The 23347-nt window shown below is 53.7% G+C and overlaps 7 protein-coding genes across 7 annotated transcripts; 3 read left to right on the forward strand and 4 right to left on the reverse strand.

Annotated features, from left to right (window-relative positions):
* Positions 1-2603: 2603 nt before the first annotated feature.
* On the reverse strand, positions 2604-4750 carry POSPLADRAFT_1178518 (hypothetical protein; the record flags this gene model as incomplete). The annotated part of the gene is made up of 7 exons (XM_024488596.1): positions 2604-3148; positions 3213-3506; positions 3562-3828; positions 3884-4189; positions 4239-4353; positions 4406-4495; positions 4544-4750. 7 exons carry the CDS (start codon positions 4748-4750, stop codon positions 2715-2717), a joined length of 1713 nt encoding a protein of 570 aa, XP_024341728.1. The 3' UTR covers positions 2604-2714.
* Positions 4751-5008: 258 nt separating this feature from the next.
* On the forward strand, positions 5009-9122 carry POSPLADRAFT_1135448 (hypothetical protein; the record flags this gene model as incomplete). Its single annotated transcript, XM_024484583.1, has 18 exons — positions 5009-5074; positions 5136-5249; positions 5311-5395; positions 5451-5728; positions 5778-5984; positions 6033-6233; positions 6291-6455; positions 6507-6628; positions 6680-7112; positions 7169-7339; positions 7390-7699; positions 7755-7870; positions 7926-8111; positions 8164-8453; positions 8503-8641; positions 8695-8858; positions 8897-8946; positions 8995-9122. The coding sequence occupies 18 exons, from the start codon at positions 5009-5011 to the stop codon at positions 9120-9122; spliced, it is 3225 nt and encodes a 1074-aa protein (XP_024341729.1).
* Positions 9123-9761: 639 nt separating this feature from the next.
* On the reverse strand, positions 9762-13168 carry POSPLADRAFT_1044368 (hypothetical protein; the record flags this gene model as incomplete). Its single annotated transcript, XM_024478522.1, has 8 exons — positions 9762-10066; positions 10094-10845; positions 10898-11027; positions 11084-11419; positions 11492-11797; positions 11850-11921; positions 11989-12447; positions 12505-13168. 8 exons carry the CDS (start codon positions 13166-13168, stop codon positions 9762-9764), a joined length of 3024 nt encoding a protein of 1007 aa, XP_024341730.1.
* A 538-nt stretch (positions 13169-13706) lies between these two features.
* POSPLADRAFT_1136066 (hypothetical protein) lies at positions 13707-15764 on the forward strand (the record flags this gene model as incomplete). Its single annotated transcript, XM_024484638.1, has 12 exons — positions 13707-14009; positions 14063-14123; positions 14177-14268; positions 14316-14336; positions 14394-14430; positions 14493-14542; positions 14601-14724; positions 14779-14898; positions 14946-14972; positions 15030-15392; positions 15445-15549; positions 15607-15764. The coding sequence occupies 12 exons, from the start codon at positions 13707-13709 to the stop codon at positions 15762-15764; spliced, it is 1461 nt and encodes a 486-aa protein (XP_024341731.1).
* A 162-nt stretch (positions 15765-15926) lies between these two features.
* Positions 15927-16908, reverse strand: POSPLADRAFT_1135259 (hypothetical protein; the record flags this gene model as incomplete). The annotated part of the gene is made up of 3 exons (XM_024484567.1): positions 15927-16157; positions 16210-16474; positions 16556-16908. 3 exons carry the CDS (start codon positions 16906-16908, stop codon positions 15927-15929), a joined length of 849 nt encoding a protein of 282 aa, XP_024341732.1.
* Positions 16909-17473: 565 nt separating this feature from the next.
* On the forward strand, positions 17474-18554 carry POSPLADRAFT_1044371 (hypothetical protein; the record flags this gene model as incomplete). Its single annotated transcript, XM_024478523.1, has 3 exons — positions 17474-17709; positions 17761-17822; positions 17902-18554. 3 exons carry the CDS (start codon positions 17474-17476, stop codon positions 18552-18554), a joined length of 951 nt encoding a protein of 316 aa, XP_024341733.1.
* Positions 18555-18604: 50 nt separating this feature from the next.
* POSPLADRAFT_1073271 (hypothetical protein) lies at positions 18605-22210 on the reverse strand (the record flags this gene model as incomplete). The annotated part of the gene is made up of 18 exons (XM_024482589.1): positions 18605-18795; positions 18845-18954; positions 19019-19066; positions 19126-19161; positions 19235-19279; positions 19340-19394; positions 19794-19813; positions 20032-20094; positions 20156-20438; positions 20507-20569; positions 20617-20872; positions 20926-21067; positions 21120-21244; positions 21295-21393; positions 21453-21573; positions 21689-21716; positions 21768-21907; positions 21971-22210. The coding sequence occupies 18 exons, from the start codon at positions 22208-22210 to the stop codon at positions 18759-18761; spliced, it is 1911 nt and encodes a 636-aa protein (XP_024341734.1). The 3' UTR covers positions 18605-18758.
* Positions 22211-23347: the final 1137 nt, after the last annotated feature.

Below are 23347 nucleotides of genomic sequence, written 5' to 3' on the forward strand. Positions count from 1 at the left end.
GATCGCGTCAGAAGGAATAACCTCACCGGCACGGGAACGTTCATGGGTGCTAATAACTGAATGTACCGCAATTAGTTTGTGCCATAGATGGACGACGAAACATCACATACCACTTTCGATCTCGTCGGTCGCGTTACCTGCATAATCTGCATATGGGACGGCAGGCTTAGAATCGGACACATCGTCAAAGACGTTATCGAACTCTAGAGGCCCGGCGTTCGCTGGATTATTTTCTCCTTCGACGGCAAATGCGTTGTGGACATCTCCATCTCCATCGGCGACCCCACCGAGCTCCTCCGGCAGATCCTCACCGAACTGCTGCTCATCATCGGCGTACTCAGTATACTCTATGTAGTCCCCTCCCTCCTCTGCATCAGCGTATTGATGCACCTCATTTCCATCGAATTCGTCAGGTCGGGAGTCTTCAAAACCAGGCGGCGCTTCGACATTCTGACCGTCCTCGCCGAAGTCGTCTTCGCGGTACGCGATCCCATTTTCGGAATCGTCGGCTTCACCTTCAGCGTCTTCCGAAGCGTTGAAGGTGTCCGTGGCTTCCAACGTGCCTTGACTCTCATCGCCGGTTTGTGGGGCGTGCTCCCTGAAAGACCGCTCTTCCTGATGATCAATGGGGTTGGAAGGAGATGCCTCATGTTCAGCGTGCCCTTCATGCTGTCGCGTGTTCACAGCGACCGCTGCCGGCACGGGAACTGAAATGTTCACCTCGTGCCCTTGGACCGACGATTGCTCTGCAAAAAGTAGCTGGTCGACCTCTGAAAAACAGTCAGCTGTCTTTCGTGGATGTTGTGAAGGATGTGAATGACCAACCTTGACCATCGTAAATAGACGAATGTGCCTCCTCATCACCATCACGGCCTTCTGCAGCCAGATCCAGCCGTGCAATTTGTTCTCGAAGAGCGTTGTAACGGCTGATGAATCGCGGTGATGTGACACGCAACTCCAACCGAAGTGGGCCAGATAAATCAGCACCATCATGGAGCACATTCAAATCATGAAGCGTCACTTCGTGTACGTGCACATTATCCTACGGGAGTAATGAGTGTTGTGAAGATCCTGTGGGAGGAGATGCTCACCTCAGATATCACAAGCTGTAGATCATATGCATCCAGTACCAGTTCGTCGCCATCTAGATCAGACAGGTCCTGGAGGCACTCATCGTGACGCAAGGCATCGAAAACAACTGATAAAGGCTCGTAATAAAGAGTAGGCCGATGGTGCAGGAGCAATTGTAGCATCCGCGGAGCCGAACTAGTGGAAGGGCTCTGCGAGCCAGAACTTGGTACAGGTTGATTGAAGAGACAATATTCCCTTGCCAGGGCAGACGCAGGAATCGAGATAAGCACAGCAGGCGGCGGGTCGATGTAGACGCCCTCAGAAATCTCGTGTGGGTCCTCTAAATGGGTCTCAACGGTGTGGGTCGAGATCGTATCGTGCTGGTCGTTGGCCGTGTCGACGTCCGTGGATGTGTCTCCCGTCTGCACGCCCTCTGCGCCATTTGAATTTGCTGACAGCTCCTCCGTCTGATCCAGTTCCTCTGTTGCCAGTGGCTTGGTTGAGGGAATATCAGAGAATTCTTTAGTTTGTGGCCCCAAAGTTTGACTTTCACGGCCCTCGTCCGCATCTTCGTGGGTGGTAGACAAGTCGCCAATGCTTACTTGTGGAATTGAACTTTGGGCCTCTGGCAATGACAACCGTTCCTCTCCATTCTGCCCTACTGATAGGCGTTGAGCACCTTCGCCCTGCGGAGAAGTAGCCGAGTCCGATGTCTCCAGTTGAGACACGATGTGGGACGTAATGTCATCGAAGTCTCTGTGGCCCGGCAAAAGCTCGGCAGGCTGTGAGTAAGCAGACATAGTGCCCTTGTTGGTCGCTGTCGTAATCTCGAGGGCCAACTCTGGTGGGGCCGCAGTCGTCACGGCAGCGTCGAGATAGATGTTCGGAACGACGGACGCTGCAGGATCTACGAGCGTAGACAACCGCACTTCTGTGTCTGCAACAGGCGTTGCTTCGCCAGGAGTATAATCGTGCAGAATAGGTGTCGGTGCTCGCGATACGTCGAAATCGATGTCAAGCAGTTCTGGGTCGTTCTGTTCCACTCCTGCATCATCGGTCATCTCGTATTCTGTGATATCATCGTCATGATATTCCATATCGACCTCAATGCTAGGATGATCCTGGCCTGAAGTTGCATATGCACCAGACCCATCGCCCATCATATTGGCCTCTGCCGATAGCCAGGCTCCGGCAGAGTCCCCTGTATACATTGATATGTCGGCATCGCTAGAGTCGAGCATTGTCGTGTCGAAAGTCTCCATGAGGGCTGTCATCGACATTGGGTAAACGGTAAGATTTCGGAAGACAAGCCAGAGAATTGTGAGTCAGCGAGTGGTGAAACAGTAGACGGTGTGGAGAAGGTCCGCCCAAGCCCGCCGCCCCAGCAACGTTTAGGGCAGGCTCGCAAACAGTATGCGTTACGGTTACACAGTCACGGACCTGGTCACGAGCCGTGACCCCCTGACGTCAACCAGTTACTTACGAGCACTTCACACGTCATCACATTGACGATATATCGCAGTCTCCAGTCTCGACATAAAACCTCAGTAATGCGCAACACTGTCGGGATTCAGTACACACACAAATCTGGTACACAGATTTTAGACATGAGAGCATTATCGAATATCATGGAGCACTTGGGATCACTTGGACTTGGTCACCGGCACGACTCTGAACGTGCCGTTCGGGCAGACTTGGGCTCTCTCGCCAGTTTCTACCCAATCTTCGCTACCTTCGCCCGAGTCATCCTCTCCGCGTAAGATCTTGCCGACAGTCGGACCGCGCACATATAGCGCGCCGCGGGGATCGGCACCACTTTCGATGGCAGCATCATCTACCCCAAGAAGCTTTGCTTCGATATTGACTGAAGGAGGGCCAACAGGCGCCATATATGTGAACGCATAAGCGTCCGCTGCAGATGCAATTCCAGAAGCCGGTGGGACAGGAGGGAAGGTTTGCAGGTCTAATGGATGACTTGCGAAGATAGGCCCAGCAACCAGGAGGTGAGAATGAGAATTGACAACTGGAATTGAGAGGGCAATGCGTGCTGGAACCAGCGATTGAGCTTCTACAGGGCCTGAAAGAATGAGAACCCTTTAATCAATGTGACGACTACAGATAAAAGTCAGCTCATCGCCCACCTCCGCTGACGACGAGGGCTCGGATGGTACCAGCGCCTCTGCCCATGACATTGACTCGTGCATTGTCGAAGACGAGACGATCCCATAGGCTTTGCTTCGTCAAAAAGCCTTCCAAGACAGCAGCAAACTTGTGCCTCCATGCAAACGGATATAACAAAGATGCAGAGGACCTGGCCCTTTCAAGGATCGACGACGTGATGGCGCTCAGATGTGTTGGCTTGACAAAGAGTATGGTGGGTGATGGGATAGGCAATGTATTAATAGATTGCAAGTCAAGCAAAGGGGAAGAAATCTCTGGTTGGTAACCATGTTCAGTGACTTGCTTCAGCTGTAATACATGAATACTGACTGTCTTCTCTCTTCATGAGCTCTGTGGAACTCAACGTCGCAAAGCTAGTACCTTCATATACAGCCGTATATGCGACAGCGCGGCCATAAGGCGAGCTCATCGGGAACGCTGACACAATTGTATCAAGTGTGGACATTGCGCTCGATAGAGGTAACAAATTGCGTGTAGCGGCGACGCCTGCTGTGAGATTCTCATGTGTGAGTTGAACAGCCTGCAGCCTCCCCGGGAGTGAGGAGGAGAATGTCACGCTAAACACATCCTGTGGATCTGTTGCACATGGAATCTGTGAGTTGGGGAAAGTTTGCGACGTCTAACAACTCACCCGGTGTGGAGAACGGTAGGCGAGAACCTTGGGTGCCACGTCGCTCGACTTCCTCCCACTTCACAATGGATATTTGGCCTGTAGTCGCGATCACCTTGTCGTCAACGTCCCCAACCACTACAATGATGGGGTATGCACTGTCGTTTGAGTCGTAGATTAGTTCAAGGAGATTAGACAGGAATGTTGCGTGAGTAATGATGACCGAGGGCGGGTGACTATCAAGCACTGGCGAAAGCAGAGACAGAGAGCTCAAAACAAATGACGGTATCGAGTATGAGGCGAGCGCAAGGTCGCTGATAAGGAACTCTACGGAGCTGGTCAGAAGCCGCTGGGACATGATATGAGGCAAACGCACCAATGCCGTCATTCAAAAGTAGTAAGACATTTGACTCCTGAGGAGCGAGACCTGCAGTCGATATAAGACCACTGCCAAAAGCTGCTACTTTCTCCCTTAATTCGGGATTCGTAATCTGTAGGCACGGCTTAGACCGTTAAGACTAAACAAATATTAATGGCACTCACTTTCGTAGACCATAGTGTGCGCGGGGCATCATAGTCGGGTTTGACAAGGTCAAGCAGGACGTTCTGTTCTTTGCCTGGTCTGACGGGAAACTAGACAGCGTTCAATATAAGTTTCTAAGCCTGAATGCGCTCCCGTACCCTTCCCATCATCCCAGTTCCATAGTTTCTGTAGACTGCACTCTCTCCTGGGTTCCTAACTCGGGCGACATCACTCTGCCTACCAAGAAGGATAGGGTGCACTAGAGATTGCGGCCTGTAGAGGTTATGCAGCAAGAACAGACAGGCCGCTACAAGACCCAGGATTATGGTGAGGTCATCCGTGACGATATAGTCAGAAAGAGACATTATCTCTACACCACGGTTGCTGCTGGATTGCAGCGGCGACTGCGTTTGCGTCGACAACAATTATGTGGTTGGCGAACACGACGGCTCCAGCTGACGCAAGGGCTGGCGCTCACCGTGATATTGATGAACCCTAACCTCGACAGCCACGGTATTGAATCTCCGACGCGACCGTGTCTGGACGCGCCACCGTACGTGCGGACGCGCTCTCTTCTTGAACCGCCATCTGCGGTCGTTCCGCCTCTTATTCCCTCTGCCATCATGGCTGTCCAACTGAACGCGTCCCTTTTCAATAAGCGGCTCGGGTCCGTCATCAATGCATGGAACGTAAGTGCCTCGCAAAGTAGCGGGGCTCTCTGCTTACCTATCGGACGGACATGCTCCTTAGAACGCGAGTGCTAGCAATGAATACAGCTCGATAGCAGACGTCGATGCTATTTTCCTCCCGGCAGGTGATCCTGCCGGCGAAGACGAGCCCATCCGCAAGGGTACTGCATTCCAGGTATGTGTAGTTCGTCTGCTGCGCGAGCAGCCCGTAAACGCTTGCTCAACGCGCGCCGCAGACGTGGCTTCTAGGATACGAATTTCCCTCTACGTTTATGCTTTTCCAAAAAGACCGCCTACAGATACTATGCTCCGCGTCTAAAGGTACGCACGGGTGCCGTATCCTCGTCAAAGTCTCTGTAGCGCTAATACGCCACAGCCAAAATCCTGTCGCAGATTAAGAGTTCTAGCTCACCTGTTACGATCGAAATTCTTATTCAAGCAAAAGCCAAGGACCCCCCGACGGACGCAGTTCCTAAGTTCCTTGAAGCATACGGGACACGTAAACGTGTGGGAACGCTGACGAAAGAGTCGCATTCCGGAAAACTGGTTGACGAATGGAACAAGGCTTTGAGTAGCCTGGAAAGCAAACCGGCAGTGATAGACATCGCACACGCGGTTTCGGCGTTTATGGCGGTCAAGGACGAGGAGGAGCTGGTGTGTACACTAGTCTGTTTCCCATCGTATGACGCTCATAATTGTGCAGAAATACATGCGGACTGCGGCCAATCTAACTTCTACTCTCCTTGCACACCACGTGATTCTAAAGCTCGAGGCGATTCTGGACCGTGAAGCCAAGATCAGCCATGAGGAGTTCGCGTCACAGATAGAGCGCAGATTGGGGTCGGGAGAGGGTGACAATGCAAAAGGGCCTGATATGAAGGTCTGGAGCAAAGGGCGGGGACTGACAGATGTGAGTGTTCCAAACACATTTGGGCGGACTCGGCTGATATGCTATCAGGTCGACTGGATGTCGACTGAGTTTTGCTACACGCCCATCATCCAATCTCAGTCTACCAATACGAGCTATGACCTTAGCCCAGCCGCCGAGTCATCGTCCGATGACATTGCGCACAAGGGTGTCTTCCTCGTGGCACTTGGCATGCGCTACAAAGCGTACTGTGCTAATTTGGGACGAAGTCTCATTGTCGATCCTTCGAAGGTGTGCTACTTTCGCTTTACACATATCACGGGACCTAACCCAACATGCACCTTTCAGGAACAAGAGTCGATCTATGCATTGCTTCTCTCTTTACAGACAGAGATGCTAGCATATCTGAAGGATGGCGTGTCTGCCCGCGACGCTTATCAACACGCGCTTGCGTTCGTAAAGGAAAAGAAGCCCGATCTAGAGAAGCATTTCGTTAAGAACATTGGCCATGGGGTACGTGAATCATGTTTCTGTGGATGGATCTATTCTGAATCTCTTTCATAGATGGGTATGGAGTTCCGTGACTCATCGTACTTGCTCTCTCCCAAGAACGGGAAGACGCTTCGCTCAAATATGGTCTTTAATCTCGTGCTTGGGTTCACGGACCTCGAAGATGGTGGGAAGAAGTGAGTGTTGTTTTAGTCTATATGTTCTGCTTACTAAGCACATTGAAACAGGTATGCCCTGCAGCTTGTTGACACCATTCAAATAAGCAACGATAAAGCAACTTGTCTCACGGCTGGCATCAAAACCATAAAGGACACTATGTTCTTCCTGAATCAAGAAAATGGTGACTCCAAGCAGGCGCCAGCCAAGAAGGCCCCGAACACGAAGGCCAACGGGAACGCCTCACCTGTGAAGAACAAAATGGCCGGTGGCAAGGTCTTGCGGAACAAGACACGCAGTGCAGCCCAGGAGGAGCTCGTCCAGTCAACGGTAGCAAAAATCACGGAGCATCAGAGAGAACTACACACGCGGCTGCAGTCCGGGGGGCTTGCGAAGTACTCCGAGGGCGGAGGCGGGGGTGGCCGCAACGAGGGCAAGGGCTGGAAGCGGTTCCAGAGCTACAAAGGCGAAGTCGCCCTGCCCAAGGAGGCGGAGGGCCTGCGCGTGAGTCCTGCTCGCTCTGATGCTATAGCGCGCGACTGAATGTGGGAACCGCATAGATCTACGTCGACAGGAAGGCGCAGACGATTGTTCTGCCTATCCACGGCTTTGCGGTGCCGTTCCATATCAACACCATAAAAAACGTCAGCAAGAACGACGAAGGTGAATTCACCTACCTGCGTGTTAACTTTCAGACACCTGGCCAACTCGCAGGCAAGAAGGAGGATACGGTATGTGACAAGTTATTCATATGTTGCTCCAGCTACTCACTGGGCTGCAGCCCTTCGAAGACCCTGATGCGACGTTCATCCGATCGATCACCTATCGGTCGCCCGACGGCCACCGCTTTGACGCTGTTTCTAAGCAGATCACCGATCTCAAGAAGGAGGTGAACAAGCGGGAGCAACAAAAGAAGGAGATGGCGGACGTTATTGAACAGGATGTCCTCGTGGAGATAAAAGGCCGACGTCCAACCAAGCTGCCCGAGGTGTTTGTCCGACCAGCGCTGGATGGAAAGCGACTGCCGGGTGAGGTTGAGATCCACCAGAATGGTCTGCGTTACCAGTCTCCCATGGGCTCTCAGAAGATTGGTAAGCATTTGGTGCACTGGGCTCAAATGCGTTGACGTCGAACACAATTGCATAGACATCCTATTCAGCAATGTCAAGCATCTGTTCTTTCAGCCATGTGACCATGAACTTCTCGTCATTATTCATATCCACTTGAAGGCACCCATTATTATTGGCAAGAAGAAAGCTCACGTACGTGGACTATGTAAACCCGTAATTCCACAGTTATTTATTATGCTACCTTCAGGATGTTCAATTCTATCGCGAGGCTTCCGATGTGCAGTTCGATGAGACAGGCAACCGCAAGCGAAAATATCGCTACGGTGATGAGGATGAGCTGGAATTAGAGCAGCAGGAGAGAAAACGCAGACAGATGTTGAACAAGGAGTTCAGACTATTCTCGGAGAAGATCGCGGAGGCGGCGACAGCTTCTGTGCGTCTGATGTGTTTGAGAACTCAGATACGAGCGACTGACCGTTCTTTAGACTGGCGACACTCTAGAGCCTGATGTTCCGTTCCGCGAACTTTCGTTCGAAGGTGTCCCCTTCCGGACTAATGTTCGCCTGCAACCTACGACCGAATGTCTTGTTCATCTGTCGGACCCTCCATTCCTTGTTGTGACTCTCGCCGACATCGAGATTGCATCCCTGGAGCGTGTCCAGTTCGGGTTGAAGCAGTTCGACATGGTCTTGATATTTAAAGACTTCACGAAGACGCCCCTGCACATTAACTCTATACCAAGCTCTCAGCTTGACGATGTGAAGAACTGGCTGGAGTGAGTGCCTTGTCCCGCTATCTTGAATCGTGTTGCTCATCTCCTTTAGTTCGGTCGATATTCCATTGAGCGAAGGCCCGGTCAACCTTAACTGGGGACCCATTATGAAGACCATAAACGAGGATCCATATGAGTTTTTCCAACAGGGCGGCTGGAGCTTCCTGGGTGGCTCTCCTGGTGGCGAAGAGGTATGTCCATGGTGACGGGTGAGAGCGACCGTATTGATTTTCTCCGCGTGTAGAGCGACGCAGATGTAGGATCGGATACTGAGTCTGAGTTCGAGGCCGAGGTGGATGTCACAGAAAGCTCGGAGAGTAGTGAGAGTGCCTTCAGCGACGACGGCTCGGATGCCAGTGACGATGAGGGCAGTGGCTCTGACTTTGGCTCTGACGACAGCGATGGTGTGTTTCAACGAGTAGAATGCTCGCATCCGGCTGATTCAGTATTCGTATAGGAGACGACTGGGACGAGCTCGAGCGAAAAGCTGCCAAAGGTATGCAGCTTTCTGTATGTTTGTGGTCGACCGCTGATTTGGCTGTAGCGGACAAGAAACGAGTCGAAGTTGGCAAGGGTCACGAGTCAGATGACTCTGACCGACCTAAGGCGAAGTCGAAACCGAAACCGAAACCGAAACCGAAGACCAACGGCAAGAACACCAAGAGGCGGTGACATGGGCCCTTCCTTCTGATGCTGTATCTCGGTCTGACTGCTAGTACTCCTGTCGTTTGCATGTTGATTGGCTTGTATCTTACTACTGTATCTGTATATCACTGTTGGCGTTCGCCCATAATTGCGCCATTTAATTCCCCGGAACTGTACCGTTCTGGAACGTCAATAGATGTGAGTATCTGTGCATTTCAGGCGCTATAGCTTCCATGTCACACAAGGACCAACAACTTTTCTGGGCGTCTACTTTCCGTAAGCGACAGTTTCAAATTCACTGTGGTGAAGCCCAGCAGTGTGTTACGCCCGAGCTCCCACTGAATGCCCTGCTATTGTCATAGCAAATCATCGTCGCGAAGCACATCGCGTGCACGTCGGCCATCAATACTTCCCGTCACACCTACACGCTATGGCCACCATCCACTACTCCCTCGCGAATGCGTGCCCCCATGTGGAAGAGCACATGTAATACGCCACAAATGATATTCTCCTTGAAGGACATCCTTGGAGTCCCACGCGCCGCGGAACGGAGGCAGTCCCTTCGTCACCTTAGCAGGTAATGCCAGTCTCCCCCTCGTTTCGGCATGCAAGTTGAACCACCATTTATATGGGATCACAACACGCAGAGAACCTCGCGTTATGAGGCTACAGCGACGCGAAGTCAATCATAGATCTCCTCCACTTCGACGTGAGTTCATCGACTTTCAACAGGACCCCGGCTGCCGCCCTCCTTAGTCTTACTTCATGTTCGCCACCTTCTCCAACTGTCCGAACTCCACTCTCCAGCTTAGAGAACACCTCTTTGGCCCATTCTTCCGCCCCAAACAAAAGAGCAGTATGTTCGAGCCCGAGGGAACGCCCTTCATCAAGTTCCAGGCTGCCGTCGAGCACGATAAGTGCAAGCTCCAATGCAGCTGTGAGCAGAGCGGCGTCTTTGCCGCGACCCTTCTCTTTGGTGTTCTGTTTTTCACCCGTGCGCGCTTCGTCGGGCTCGTCGTCGTCGTCATCGCCCTCCACGACAGACACCGGCCGTGTGCCGAGCGTTACCGCCAATTCGAGAGCATCTGGCGCGATAATGGCAAGCCACTCTTTAGCATGTCGTGCCGCATGCACGAGCACGGCGAGCGTGCCCAGCATGCGGGATAGAACCATGGCGTTGAGCACAAGCCCGGTACCTGCCCCGCGATACCGGTGAAGTGCAGGCTGGTGCATGGTCCTCGCCTCACGTGCCTGCTCGTCGCGCAGGAACAGCCAGAAGCGATTCACCAGAGGGCATATGAAACACTCCGCCGCCACATCCGTGAAAGTCGTCGTCTTCGGCGGGGCGAGGCCTGCGGACAGGGGAGGCAAGGAGGAGCCACCGGCAGGCATCTCAGAGACTTTCGGAGTCTGGCGGACGCGAAGCTGGCGTTCGCGTACGACGGCGGGCACCTTGTCCTCGGTGGCCTCCTTGCCCCTCTCGATTGCCTCGCGGCTGATACCGTCCAGCAAGTCACGCACCGGATCGTTGCTGTGCATCTGGTCGCCAGCAGTTACGTACTTCTTATGCATTGCGGGCGGAAGACGCTTGCTGGGGAATGTGAGGCGATCTGCTGGAATCTTGGATGTATACGAGTTCGGCGGGAGAGGCATTGATGCGAGTTCCCTGGCGCCGACAGCGAGGGCATTGAGGGTAACGTATCGTTGGTTGGTTGAGTACTGATTGCGGAAAATTTCTTCAATGAGGGTGCTATTTGCGGACGGTCAGGCTAAACTCATTCAGGGAGAACCGGGCTACTCACGGGGCCGCTTTCCGGGGACAGCACGCGACGAGAGCGATCAGAGCCGCCTGCCGCTTCTCCTCGAAGCCTTCAATATCATAACTATCTTGAAGCCCCAAGAAACCATGCACCAAATTCACCGCATTTTCCTCTGCGCGCGCACAACTATCAGCACCTTCTCAGGGCTAAACGCATCTGCACACATACCGAGCTCCGTGCCATACGCCCGCTTGCGCCGAATAAGCTCTTCCGCAACGTTGAGCGCGACCTCGTGCTTCTGGGCCTGCATATCCTCCTGCTCCGAGCGCACGCCCGACGTGCTGCGCACCAGCTCCCCGAGCTGCGCGAGGTACACGGGGTGCGGCACGCTCTTCTGGCCGACGCGCAGCGTGGGGTCGCGCTCGATCTCCTCGAGCTCGGACGGTGTCGGCGAGGCAGAGCGCGAGGACGCCGGCGGGGATGCATAGCCCGTGAGCGAGTCGTCGGAGTCGTACCCTGCGTCCTGCACCGTGGGGCGCGCAGGCCGACCCGGAGTCTCCGCCTCTATCGGTTCGGCGGTGGGAGTGAGAGGTGCAGCGCTCTCGCTCTCGCCCTCTGGGTCTAGAGGAGTGATACCGTCCTCGAGGGCAGGCGCGAGGTCTACGTCGGCGTCGGCGTCCCGCTCGCGCATCAGGGCGCGCAGCCGGCGGCACCAGTCGCGCCCGTGGCCGTGGCCGTCCCAGTCCCCAAAGTCGAGCTTCTTGCCCGCCCCGCGCGCAACCTCCTCCGCGACGAGCATGCCGCAGCGGCGCACCGCGGGGTCGAGGTGCGAGATGTACGTCGAGATCGCGCGTATGAAAGGCGGGGAGAATGCGAGCGATTGAAACGTGGGCTCAGGAGGCCGGGCCGAGGCGAGAGTGAGCAGGAGGAGAGATGTCATGTCTGTAGGAGCAGTGGTGAGTCCTGTGCTGGGCTGGGGGAAGCAAACACATACACCGGTGCCGTGAGAGGATGGAGTGCCTGATGTGGTCTGGGTTCGTCCAAATATCTACTACCTTCGACAAGACTGCTTCTAAAGCTAAGATAATGTGATCTCAGCTGGAGAATATATTTCTGATGGCGCTGGACACTACCTTCGGCATCGCTTTCGTCTTTCTCCGCCCCAGCTGTCCAGCACGCAAAGATGCGCGCATGACCCTCGGGCCACTCCCTCCCTAGCGCTACCGCGCTAAAGCAATCCAACAACTCGCCGTTCCCACTGCACGGCCTACCCAAAAGGTCTTTGAGTAGCTGCGCCTCGCGCTTTACGAATGAGCGAGCGAGCGGTGTGGCGTTGAAGTCCGAAGGGATGTCTGCGAGCGATGCAAGTAAAGATGTGACAATGGACTGAAGGGTTGAGAAAGAGGGAAGAGAGGTAAGGAGTTTGCGCCACATTGCCGCGTAGGACGCATTGGGGACGGAAAGACGCGCGCGGATGGCGGGGATAGTGGCCTGAAAGAAGGAGGGCTCGGAAGGAGATGTGGGATGGGATGGGGGAAACACGCCGACGTTGACAAGCTTTCCGAGTAGGTATGTCAAAGATGAAACACTTTCTGAGGTTAAACGTGGGATAAGTCGGTGAGACTTGGGGAATGCAATGCTTTACGGACCTCGGGAAGAGTCCGCAGCCAGGGTGTCGATCAGACGTTCGCAGCGTATGCTGAGACCATGGAAGTACGTGCCCTGCTGCAACTCCACGGGGACGTCGGCCTTTCCACCGAGAGCATTCGCTACCTTTGCAGGGATTGCTGCAAGATTGCGCACACAATCTTCCCAGGAAATCTCCTGCTTGCCTGACGCACCCGTGTTTCGGCTAGAGTACACGACTGAATGCAGCACATCTATCGGATACGACTTCACCAGTCTCACTAGGATGCGAATGGACGACGCTGTGAGGGGCGACGAAAGGATGGTGGAGTACGCGAGCGTAGCGACTTGTCCCGCCGAGGGGGAAGTAAAGGAAATGGCGTCTGGGAAGAAATATTGTTCTAACAACGCTTGGTTTCCCTCCTGTGTGAGGATGGGCTCCCATGAAGGTATGATGTGTTCGAGGAGCGCTCGTTGCAGCAGCGGGATGTGTCGGTAAATGTGGAGGGAGTCACTTGGTAAAGGAGACACATTGTACCGTTTGAACTTGGGTGGCAGCAGTCCCAAGTGGTCCAGAGGAGCACTGAGCAGCTGAAGCAGAGTAAGTTTATCGGGCACCGGGGCTTGCAGTCGTGCAATAAGTTCTCTGATCTGCGAGAGAGTAGTGTCCAGATATTCGGCGGACATAAGAGTACCAGAAAGGTGCTATGAAGGGACGTTGATTTTGAGGGCAACTGATGATGCCCCACTGCCCAGTGGAAGGCGGGATCTGTGGTATGTCGAGTTTGAGATGGGCGAGATGAGCGTCTGCTGAAAGAGGCGCCGATGAGAACCCCGGCACCGAGTCGATCGTTTAATCGCGATCACGGATCGCCGTGTGGAGGATAAATATGAATGCGACCCCATGCACGTCATCCCACCGTCCGCCCTTTGACCATATACCACCACCACAGCAATGCTGAGAGCGACGCGCACTCTAGGCCGCACAGCGTCCGGACGCCTCTCGTCGTCGCGCACTCTCCCATCCGCGGCAAGACGTGTCTCGTCTAATGCCACATCCCCATCAGGTCCTTCTTACAAGGGCCTCCAAGGCTTTCTGCTAGGAGCGGGCCTTGCGGCTGGGCTTGGATACATCATGCAACGCAGGGGCACAGTAAACGCTGATGGTGCGAACATCGGACACGGCAGCGATAGTTTGACACCGGACCACCAATCCAAGACTACTATGGACCAGGACCTTCCTCACGCGCCGAGCGAGTACCAGTACGCGTCAAAGGAGGAGATACAGCAGGCCATTGCTGAACTACGTCAGGCCCTACCGGGCGAGGATACTGTCACCACTGACCCGGACGTGCTGACTACTTACGGACATTCCGACAACACCTACCACCCTACTGCCCCCCATTCCGTCGTCGTGCGTCCATCGAGCACGGAGGATGTCGTCAAAATCGTCAACATTGCCCGCAAGTACCGAGTACCCATTGTCCCCTACAGCGGCGCGACTAGCCTCGAGGGTCATTTCTCCGGGGTGCGAGATGTTCCCACAACCAAAGAAAACGCTGATGGACATGTTACTCACAGCTGACAAACGGCGACATTTGCCTTGACATGTCAGGCATGGACAAAATTCTGGAGATTCATGGTATGCACTCCATGCAATCAGAAGCATCTTCAGAATGAGTCATGCTCGCGCAGAGGACGATGGAGACCTAATATGTCAACCTGGCGTTCAATGGGAGGTAGTCAACGAAACTCTCAAAGAGAAGGGGATCCCTCTCTTCTTCCCGGTAGGTGCAACCGGCATAATGTCGTACATAATCTCACTGGCTTGCAGCTCGACCCGGGTCCAGGCGCGGTATGTCCGATGACATCCTTTCAGATGAGCATAACCCACTAAACGAATGACTCCCAGACTATCGGTGGAATGATAGGCACAGGTTGCTCAGGCAGTACGCGAGACATATTAACGCGAAGTTGGATGCCTGGTTTACCTAATTGCTGGCTTGCATAGCGAATGCCGTCCGCTACGGTACCGCCAAGAGCGAATGGTTCCTGAACATCGTGCGTGCCACCACGTCCAAACGTCACACAAGGCCTCCGGACTGATCCCTATCGGAAGACTGCAGTGCTACCCAACGGCAAAGTCATCAAGACACGGCGGCGAGCCCGCAAATCCTCCGCTGGATTTGATCTAACGAAAATATTCATTGGTGCGGAAGGTACACTAGGCATCATTACCGAAGGTGCGTGTTATTGTCAGAACTGTAGCTCGGCATGCTTAAGGAAGGGTAACTCAGCTACACTACGCCTGGCTCCGCTCATGCCTACGAAGGTCGCAATGGCGCAATTCCCTGACGTCGGACACGCTGTGAGCGCTGTCCAAGAAGTCCTCAATAGCCCACATGGGCCGCACCTGCGTTAGTGACTCGTCCGGTGATATCTCTTGAGGCTTATCGTTTCTCAGAATGTGTTGAGCTCCTGGATGATCGCAGTCCGTAGTCTGTTGAGATATTTTTCCTGTTGCCACTTCTAACTCTTACCTCTCTAGTGATGGCCGCAATCAATGCCGCGGGCGAGGTTGCACGGCCGCTGCCCGTGAGCGACACGCTCTTCTTCAAGATCCAGGGCGACGAGGCGGCGATCGGCGCCACAGCGCGCGCAGTGCAGGACACGGTCGCGCGGCATGGGAGTACGCGCTTCGAGTTCGCGCAGACGGACGAGGAGGCTGCGCAGCTGTGGGAGAGCCGCAAGTACGCGCTCATTAGCACGATTGGCAGCGAACCTGGTTCGCGCTGCTGGACGACGGACGTGTGCGTGCCGCCGTCGCGCCTGCCGCAGCTGGTGCACGAGACGAAGCGGGATCTGGCGGAGAATGGGCTGCGCTCGACGATCGTCGGGCATGTGGGCGACGGTGGGTCTTCTGTGGCCACTTATGAAACCGGCGGGAGTTGAGCATTATCCAGGTAACTTCCATGCTCTGATCCTGTTCAAAGACGACAAGGAGCTGCAGACTGTGAGCGACGCCGTGCACCGCTTGGTGCATCGTGCGATCCGGCTTGACGGGACGTGTGAGTGATAGTCTGAAGCTTTCGTGGAGAGATCGCAATGGCTCACGCGTTCTGTAGGTACTGGCGAGCATGGCGTCGGGGTCGGAAAGAAGGAATATCTAGTGGATGAGCTGGGTGAAAACACCGTCGAACTGATGAAGACGATTAAGAAGGCTATTGACCCGTTGAACATTCTCAACCCTGGTAAAGTAAGTGATCGACAACTGCGGGACTAACCGAGCATTCACTGATTCACAATCATCTACAGCTATACCCTGATACTTTGGAGAGAAGCAAGCAGTAGGAGCTGGCAGTGTGGCGCAACGTCGTTGTCGCTCGACAGTCATATCTGTGCAGCACGACTACCCACTCTAACGACCAATCTATTGTATTGTATACTACAAGAGGATAGCGAAGTTGTTCCTCTTTCCAGAACGTAGCACGACTTTCTTGCTGTAGGTCTTGATAGCTGTGGCGTCGTCTGGCTGGGATTTGCTGAGCAGCCAGTATGCCATCTTCCCGCCTTCCTTCCATCTGGTCTTAACGACGGACAAGCCAACGGTCTGCAGCAAGGCCTCCAAATGGTCCGACGTGAGATAACGCGAGTTCATGATGCAAGGCAGGGGCAGCTGTGGTACGGTTAGGAACGATCTCTTGGGTCTCTCGACATAAGACACATACTGCGAGGAAGACGTAACCGCCTGGACGCAGCATGGAGTGTGCCATGCGTAGCATCCTGCCTCGATTTGGGGCATCTGGTACGAAGTTGAGGACAAGACTGAGACTTATGAGGTCCCATTGGGCGCAGTTCTCTTCCTCGTCCATCAGCAGAAAATCTTGCTCTTTGATGGCTGGGTGGTTCGAGCGGAGGTCGATCGGCGTCGCCTCTATCCATGCAGAGCAGGAAGCATAGTTATCGGGCTTGAGAGCACCCACTTCCAGCAGCCTTGAAAGCGCATCGCGCAGGCCGACAAACGAACGTCGGAATAAATTCTGAGTAGCTGCCATGCTATAATACAGAACACACCTGAGACGCTTCTCTTCAGCCTGTGCGCTGCCCGCAACGCCGATGTCCTGCAGCCATCCTACGAATATCTTCTCGCTGCCGCCACCACGGTCGTTCCCTTGCCCAATGGTGGACATCCGCTGATACGCCTTTAGCCCGCCGAGGGACTCAATCTCGTGCTTGACATCCGCAAGGGCCTGAGCCGTGCGCGCATCCCCAGGGGCTTTCTCGAGCTGTGCCTTGCGCTTGAGCAGGACATGAAAGCGACGGATCACTGCGCGTGTTGCAGCCGGGTTGCTGGAAGAGCCTGCAGGTGCGGCCACCTCTCCATGCGTAATGGGGGCCTTGCGTGTGTTCTTGCGTGCCTTTGGCATGGGTTGTCGATACTACATGGGGAGCTGTGTGGGCTATGGCGGCGCGGGCAGACCAAGGCAGAGGACGCAATTTGGTTTAGGTCCGTTTTTGGGACGATGGCAAACCAATGACAAACAGTTGCCAAATCGGTCCGAGTCATAGGACCGTGGTTCCCCGTCCTCATTCAGCATCGTCAAGCTGACCACGACCATCACCATGGATCCCTCGACTTCAGCCGCAGCCCTCAAACTCGAAATCGCACGCCTCAAAGGTTCGTTCCTCGATCCAGATTGCGATCCTTCATTCGCTTACGGCCGTTCATTAGGCATGATCAATCAGCACAAGACCAGTGAACCCCCAGCGCGTTCAACAGGACACCCCGCAGGACACCCCGCAAGCCGCCCACCTAGGAGCAACGTATACGTGAACCCGAACTACAAGCCCCCCAGCAAGTCAACCACGCCAGTACCGTCAACTGTTCACCCCCCAAGGTTGCCAGTTCCCTCAAGCTCGCAGAAGCGCGATGTCGTTATCGGAGGGGTCGCCTTCGAATCATCGGGTCGCTCGCTCGTCCGCAAAGACTGTATGCTCAAGCCCTCGTCGCTTTCCATTATACTATACGCGGGATCTAACATACCATGGCCAGTGAACAAGCCTAGCTCAGTGGGTGACTCTAAACCGCCACGCCGTCCTGTCCCCCCGATCACTCTCGCACGGAACAAGGCGGGCACCCTCGTCAACCCTAATCGCACATACAAGCCGAAGGTCTCCCGTGGCCGTGCTCGTAACATGACCCTCAACAATTCTCACAGGCCTTACCAGTTCGTGGCAGGTGTTGAACATAGGCAAGCTCAACCTTACCCGTTTCGCAGAGGTCGTCGCGTATCAAGCAAACGCAAGGTCAACAAGCCATGCGCACGATTTACAACAACAGGTGCGTCTCGCTGTTCGGACCCCTCAGATATTTTACAAACATGATCGCGATGGCCGTCGCTTGCACCATGGCATTGTAGGTGCTTGCAATCGTGGCCTGACTTGCATGTATCAGCACGATCCCACCAAGATCGCCATCTGCTGGAACTTCTTGCAGGGCAACTGTCCCAACACAGCGGAAACTTGTGCTCTCTCGCACGATCCTACTCCAGAACGCACGCCGCTCTGCGTGCACTTTGCTAATAACGGTCGGTGTCACCGCGCCAACTGCCCCTTCCCCCACGTGCGCGTAGGCAAGCGTGAGGGTGTCTGCCGCGACTTCGCGGTGCTCGGCTACTGCGAAAAGGGCCTCGACTGCGACAAGCAACATGTTCGTGAATGCCCCGACTTTGCGGAGAAAGGGGAGTGCACTACCAAGGGATGCAAGCTTCCGCATGTTATCCGCGCCAACCGCAACCGCAAGGCTGCGAGCAGCGCTGGCTCCAAGGATGCTTCTGCTGGCCAGACTTCCCTACGAGCTGATGCCTCTGTTTCTTCTAACTCTGCTACTGCTGATGCCTCCAGCTCTCACCCTGTCACTGCTGAAGAGGCTCAGCTTGGTGACGAGTTCATCTCTCTTACTTTCCATGAAAGTGGGAGCGATGATGATAGTGACGAAGATGACGATGACGAGAGTGATGACGATGAGGAAGATGCCAATGAAGAGGTCATTGAGACCCATGACTCAGAGTGAATGGTCGTAGAATATAGCTGTTCAATCTCACTGTAATACCCTCTTGTAATACAGGCATCTCATTATATCTTGCTTGGAATGATCTGCAGCTGTCGATGATGGCAGTCTATCTTGACCGTGCCAAAAGTACATATTTGCATGATATGAAAATGCGAGCGAGAAAGCCTATGACATAGCATGGAAGGTATGGAAATCGGAGATCGTCTATGCCTCCGTAATCTCGCGCAACCGACGAACAGTACTGTACGCAAGTTAGCTATCATCACACTACTGGTCGAGTAAGCGCGTACCTGCGGACAGTGGCAGCTGCCGTCGTCGTGACCGTCCATGCACCACCCGCAATCACCTTCTTGCATGAGTTGCAGCGCCAGATGCCGACTGCCTGACGCTTCACGGAGTCCTGAAAGGATCATACGGACACAGTGAGCCCGGATACTCGACGCACACATATAAGCATAACCCACCTTGCCACAGAAAGTGCAGGTGTATCGTGCGTGCTGGGTGATTTCCATCTGTTATGCCAGATACATGAGACCCTCACAATCGCACAACGATAGCACTGTCTACGAACCTTTTTGACCTGCTTACGCAGGGAGGCACCATAACGCTATTGACAGGAACAAAGCCGTCGTTAGACCCCCGTTTATGCATCCTTGCCATTTCACACAGCCGCGACTTACGGTACCGTACTTTCCAGTCACGCCGACCTTGCGGGTTCGCTTCGTCTGTCATAGGGAGCGCAATCAATACATACTCGGCATATCCTGAGGAGCATCTGTACTCACCATCTTGATAAATTCGTGTGTTGGGACGTGCGAGCGGTAGCTTGGATGAGGGAGCCTATGGTGTCCATAGGCGTGTGAACACTCAGGACGATTCTGGCATAAACTATACAGCGACCAGCCACCGCTTGTGTGTACGTAAGCAAACGCGATCATGTGATCTTAATGCAGGCGCTGGCAACGCGCGCGGGATCGTTCCCGGACAGCCGCCGATGTCTCAGTCAATCACAGTAATTCATGAAATTCTTTACTTCGTGATTGGGAAAGCATAAACTGTCTGACATTGACATGTAGATCCCGCGTTCCCCGTAGGATTGCGCCTTATGCAGCCGCCATTCCTTCTTACGGGTCTTCGCCTCGGACTCCAGATTCTAAAACCCCGCTGCCACGGCATACATATCGAAAGAATAACAATTGATCGATCATAGATTCAACTTCGCGATTCCCATCGTCTTACCCTGCGTAGTATTTCAGCAGCTATTCAAGGTCAATATTCCTTCGCCTAGATCGGCAGCAATTGGTCTAGCTGTCGATTCTATTCGTAATATAACATATCGTGGCTGTGTCATAATAATCTATTCTATGAGATCAGTCATCGTCGGGGGAGTCTATAGTCATGATAGCAATACAGGTGGAGGAAGCATGTCAGATCACATCTTCACTTGCGTATTCCCAGCGATGGCTGTCATACCCACCAGAGGTGGTAGGGTATCCTTCAGCGCCCACCGCGAGCGCTGGCGTATTCGCGGGCCGTAAACCTTAAGCGTGCATGGAACGGTCAGAACAACCAAGCACGACACAAGCTCGAGAATGTCTCACGTAGAAAAGGAAGGGCAGCGGCATGCACGCCGCCACGAGGAAGGCAAATATTCCCATCGCCCATTGGTCGCCAAGATTCTTGTACATGATCGGAATGATGACAGGGAGGACCGCCGCACAAATCGAGCGGAGGACGACCGTCGCTGCGAGTGCGCTCGCGCCGTAGGTTTGATACGCATCCATGAGGTACTGCGTGAGTCCCTGCATAACGAGTGCAACGCCGGTCCCGAACGGCACGCCCGCGAGAATGGGCACGAGCCAGAATACATGAGGCGGGCTTGTCCTGTTTTCAGATTGAGGGCAAGAAATCAGGGGAACATCAGCTAAGTAATTAAGCCACGCAGAACATACCAGGCAAACCAGAACAGACCAATGGGAAGACATACGCCTCCGATCATTGGAGAAAACAGCCGCCTATTTTGAGTCAGCACTAGCGTAAAGCCGAGATGATTGTTACTTACGCCTCCGGCACGGGGAGGCCGGTTGAGTTCCGCGCCATCGCTTCCCTATAGTACTTGTTCTGCAATGGGGATAGACACAACCCTACCGTCGTGCCCACCCCGACCCCGATAAAGGCGAGTCCGCCCAGCCCGGGAGACCAATGCCGTTGTTCTTGGAACACAATCGGGTACGCCGCAAAGAATACATACAGTATCGAGTACGCGATGGCGATATAAATAGCGAGGAGCAACACAATGGGCTCCGTCACAAGGAAGACTTCCAAAAAGATAATTAGTGCAAGGAGCATAGCGAAGGCGTATGCGACATACTGAAGGGACGCGCCATATTTATCTTGAATTTTTCGAAGACATCTTTGGAGCGTCCGACGTCGTATTTGGAAATGTATACGACCCTTCCTTGAGTCGCTCTGCGTAGCTTTCGCGCACGCCTGCTCAGGAGCACTGGCGGATACTATGCAGAATCGTTGAAATGTGCAATAGGAGTGTGCATGCGAAAGACGTACAGTCTCCGGCGCGATGAACACGAAGCCCAAGAACGACAGAGCCGCCACAATGAACATGATCCAAAAAACGAAATGCCAGCCTAAACGGGACATGGAGACCCAGCCGCCCACGATAGGTCCAATCACTGCCACAGGCGCATTAAGACGGTGTCAGATAGATGGCTGTGATATTTACCCGGTCCTAGGAACGGTGCACAAGCATAGAGAGATGACGCGACACCCCGATCGCGGGCGACCCAAATGTCAGTTAATGCAGCACCAGAGTTCGTAAAAGCTGCATAAGTTAACTGCTAGTGAGCGCATTGAGCGTGACCCATTCACCCCGGAACGTACGTGAGACTCCGAATATTCCGGCGAGCAGGCGGGTGGCGAGGAGCGTTGCGACATTGGTACAGAGTGCGCCTCCGAGATGTAGGAGTGTGAAGGCTGCAAAGGTACCCAGGAAGATGATCCGCTGGTGTATGTGTGAGTAGAGCGCCGTAAGGCAGAAAGTGAACAAGTACTCTTCCATAAAGCTGTTTTGCGTACGCTTAATTGTGCTCAAACGTACTGACGCTGTACCAACTCACCTCGCTGAGCGGCGCCCACAGTAGGGGGCTGAGGACTTGACATGAGTGACCAGGTTCAAGGGAAGCTGTGCCTGCTTACCCGACCACAAAACCGAGCACGTATAGAGATATGCCTAAAAGAGCTGTTTCTTTGGAGATGTGTAAATCACGTATGGTGTAATTTATTCCGCCGCTATAAGCACTGCTGCAGAACGATGCAACCCATGCGGCGAACGCAAGCTAGATTGATTTAATTCGATAGCTTGTATCTCGCGAGCAAAGAAGCTGAGGGGGAGGGCGCACTTGCAAAGTAATGACCCATTTCCATGACTTGGACCAATTCATTGGATTTTCAGTATCATCTTCGTCCCAGTCGACTATGTAAGGATCCTCGTGAGTGCCGCTGCCGGGATAATGGCTCTCTTCGTGAATCCTGAGGGAGGTCTCGATCTCTGGGCCCTTCTCAGGGTCGACAACCTTCTGCGAGTCATCGGCGTGCTCTTGTATATCATGCTCTGATGACCTCTGCATGACAGACAGCATGCGAGCGATGTCGGGAAGAGGCTGTAAGATTCCCTGAGTCGGAAGGGCTGAGGTGATGCGACCCTATGTCGCGTTATATGTGCTCTCGCATGCCCGAAGGCGTATAAATTGATGTGTTCTATCTCACACAGCAGTAATGCCGAGGCTGACAAGAAGACATGGGCCGAGAAATGGTCCCGGATAACCCGGACGGACGCTCGACGGCAACTCACTGAGCGCCCATAGTCTTGATCGACATCAAGATTGGGATCGGGCTGCCCCGCAATCAGTATTCATTGGCGCAGTGAAACTTGTTGCTTTCACTCTCTCAACCAGCCAGAACATTGACTTATTGTCTGGACTTAAGCTAAAGTTAACATTGCGTACGTCTTGCCGAAATTCAATACCCTTGCCCCGTTTGGAACCACCACCATTTCTCACGTACCTCATGCCGAAACGGATCACACGATTACAGTGCTTACGGGCGTCAAACTGGTCATCTCGGCGAGACCAAGCAGTTATCTGCTTCTCCAAATCATCTGCTTCGATAAGTTGTAGGACTGGTAGGCATCGGCTGTCGACCCGGCGAATACTTGAACCTCAGCGATTCAGAATGACAACACTGCAGATTCTGCATTTTAATGACGTCTATCGCGTCCAGCCATTCAAGCTCTCTCCAAAGTCCCCAGAGACCATCGATGTCACGCAATGGGCAGCTATGCTCGACAACATACGTGATCAATGGCCGCAAGGACCGATTGGCAAGCCCGACGGTCTTGTTCTCTTCTCCGGAGATGTCTTCTCACCGTCGGTGGAAAGCTCGGTTACGCGCGGCAGTCATATGGTCAGTCGCAATGGACTATGAGAAGCAGTGCGCACAGTATAGGGGCGTGATTAATGGGGACCAAAATTAAAGTTATTCCGCTAGGTGCCCGTAATGAACGCGATTGCCCCGGATGTAGCCGTAACAGGTCTGTCTCCGTTGCGCTCTACTTAGTTGCTCTCCACATGACAAGATGTTGTACGTGTCCAGGGAACCACGACTTCGACTTCGGCAGGGTTTTTCCACTTCATGTAATATTCAATCTCATCTGATGATTGTTGATGATTGCAGGCTATCCGCATTTGACTGAACTGATAAAGGACACAAATTTCGTA

This window comes from Postia placenta (genome assembly GCF_002117355.1).
Source record: "Postia placenta MAD-698-R-SB12 unplaced genomic scaffold POSPLAscaffold_3, whole genome shotgun sequence".
Taxonomy (NCBI): Eukaryota; Fungi; Basidiomycota; class Agaricomycetes; order Polyporales; family Adustoporiaceae; genus Rhodonia; species Rhodonia placenta.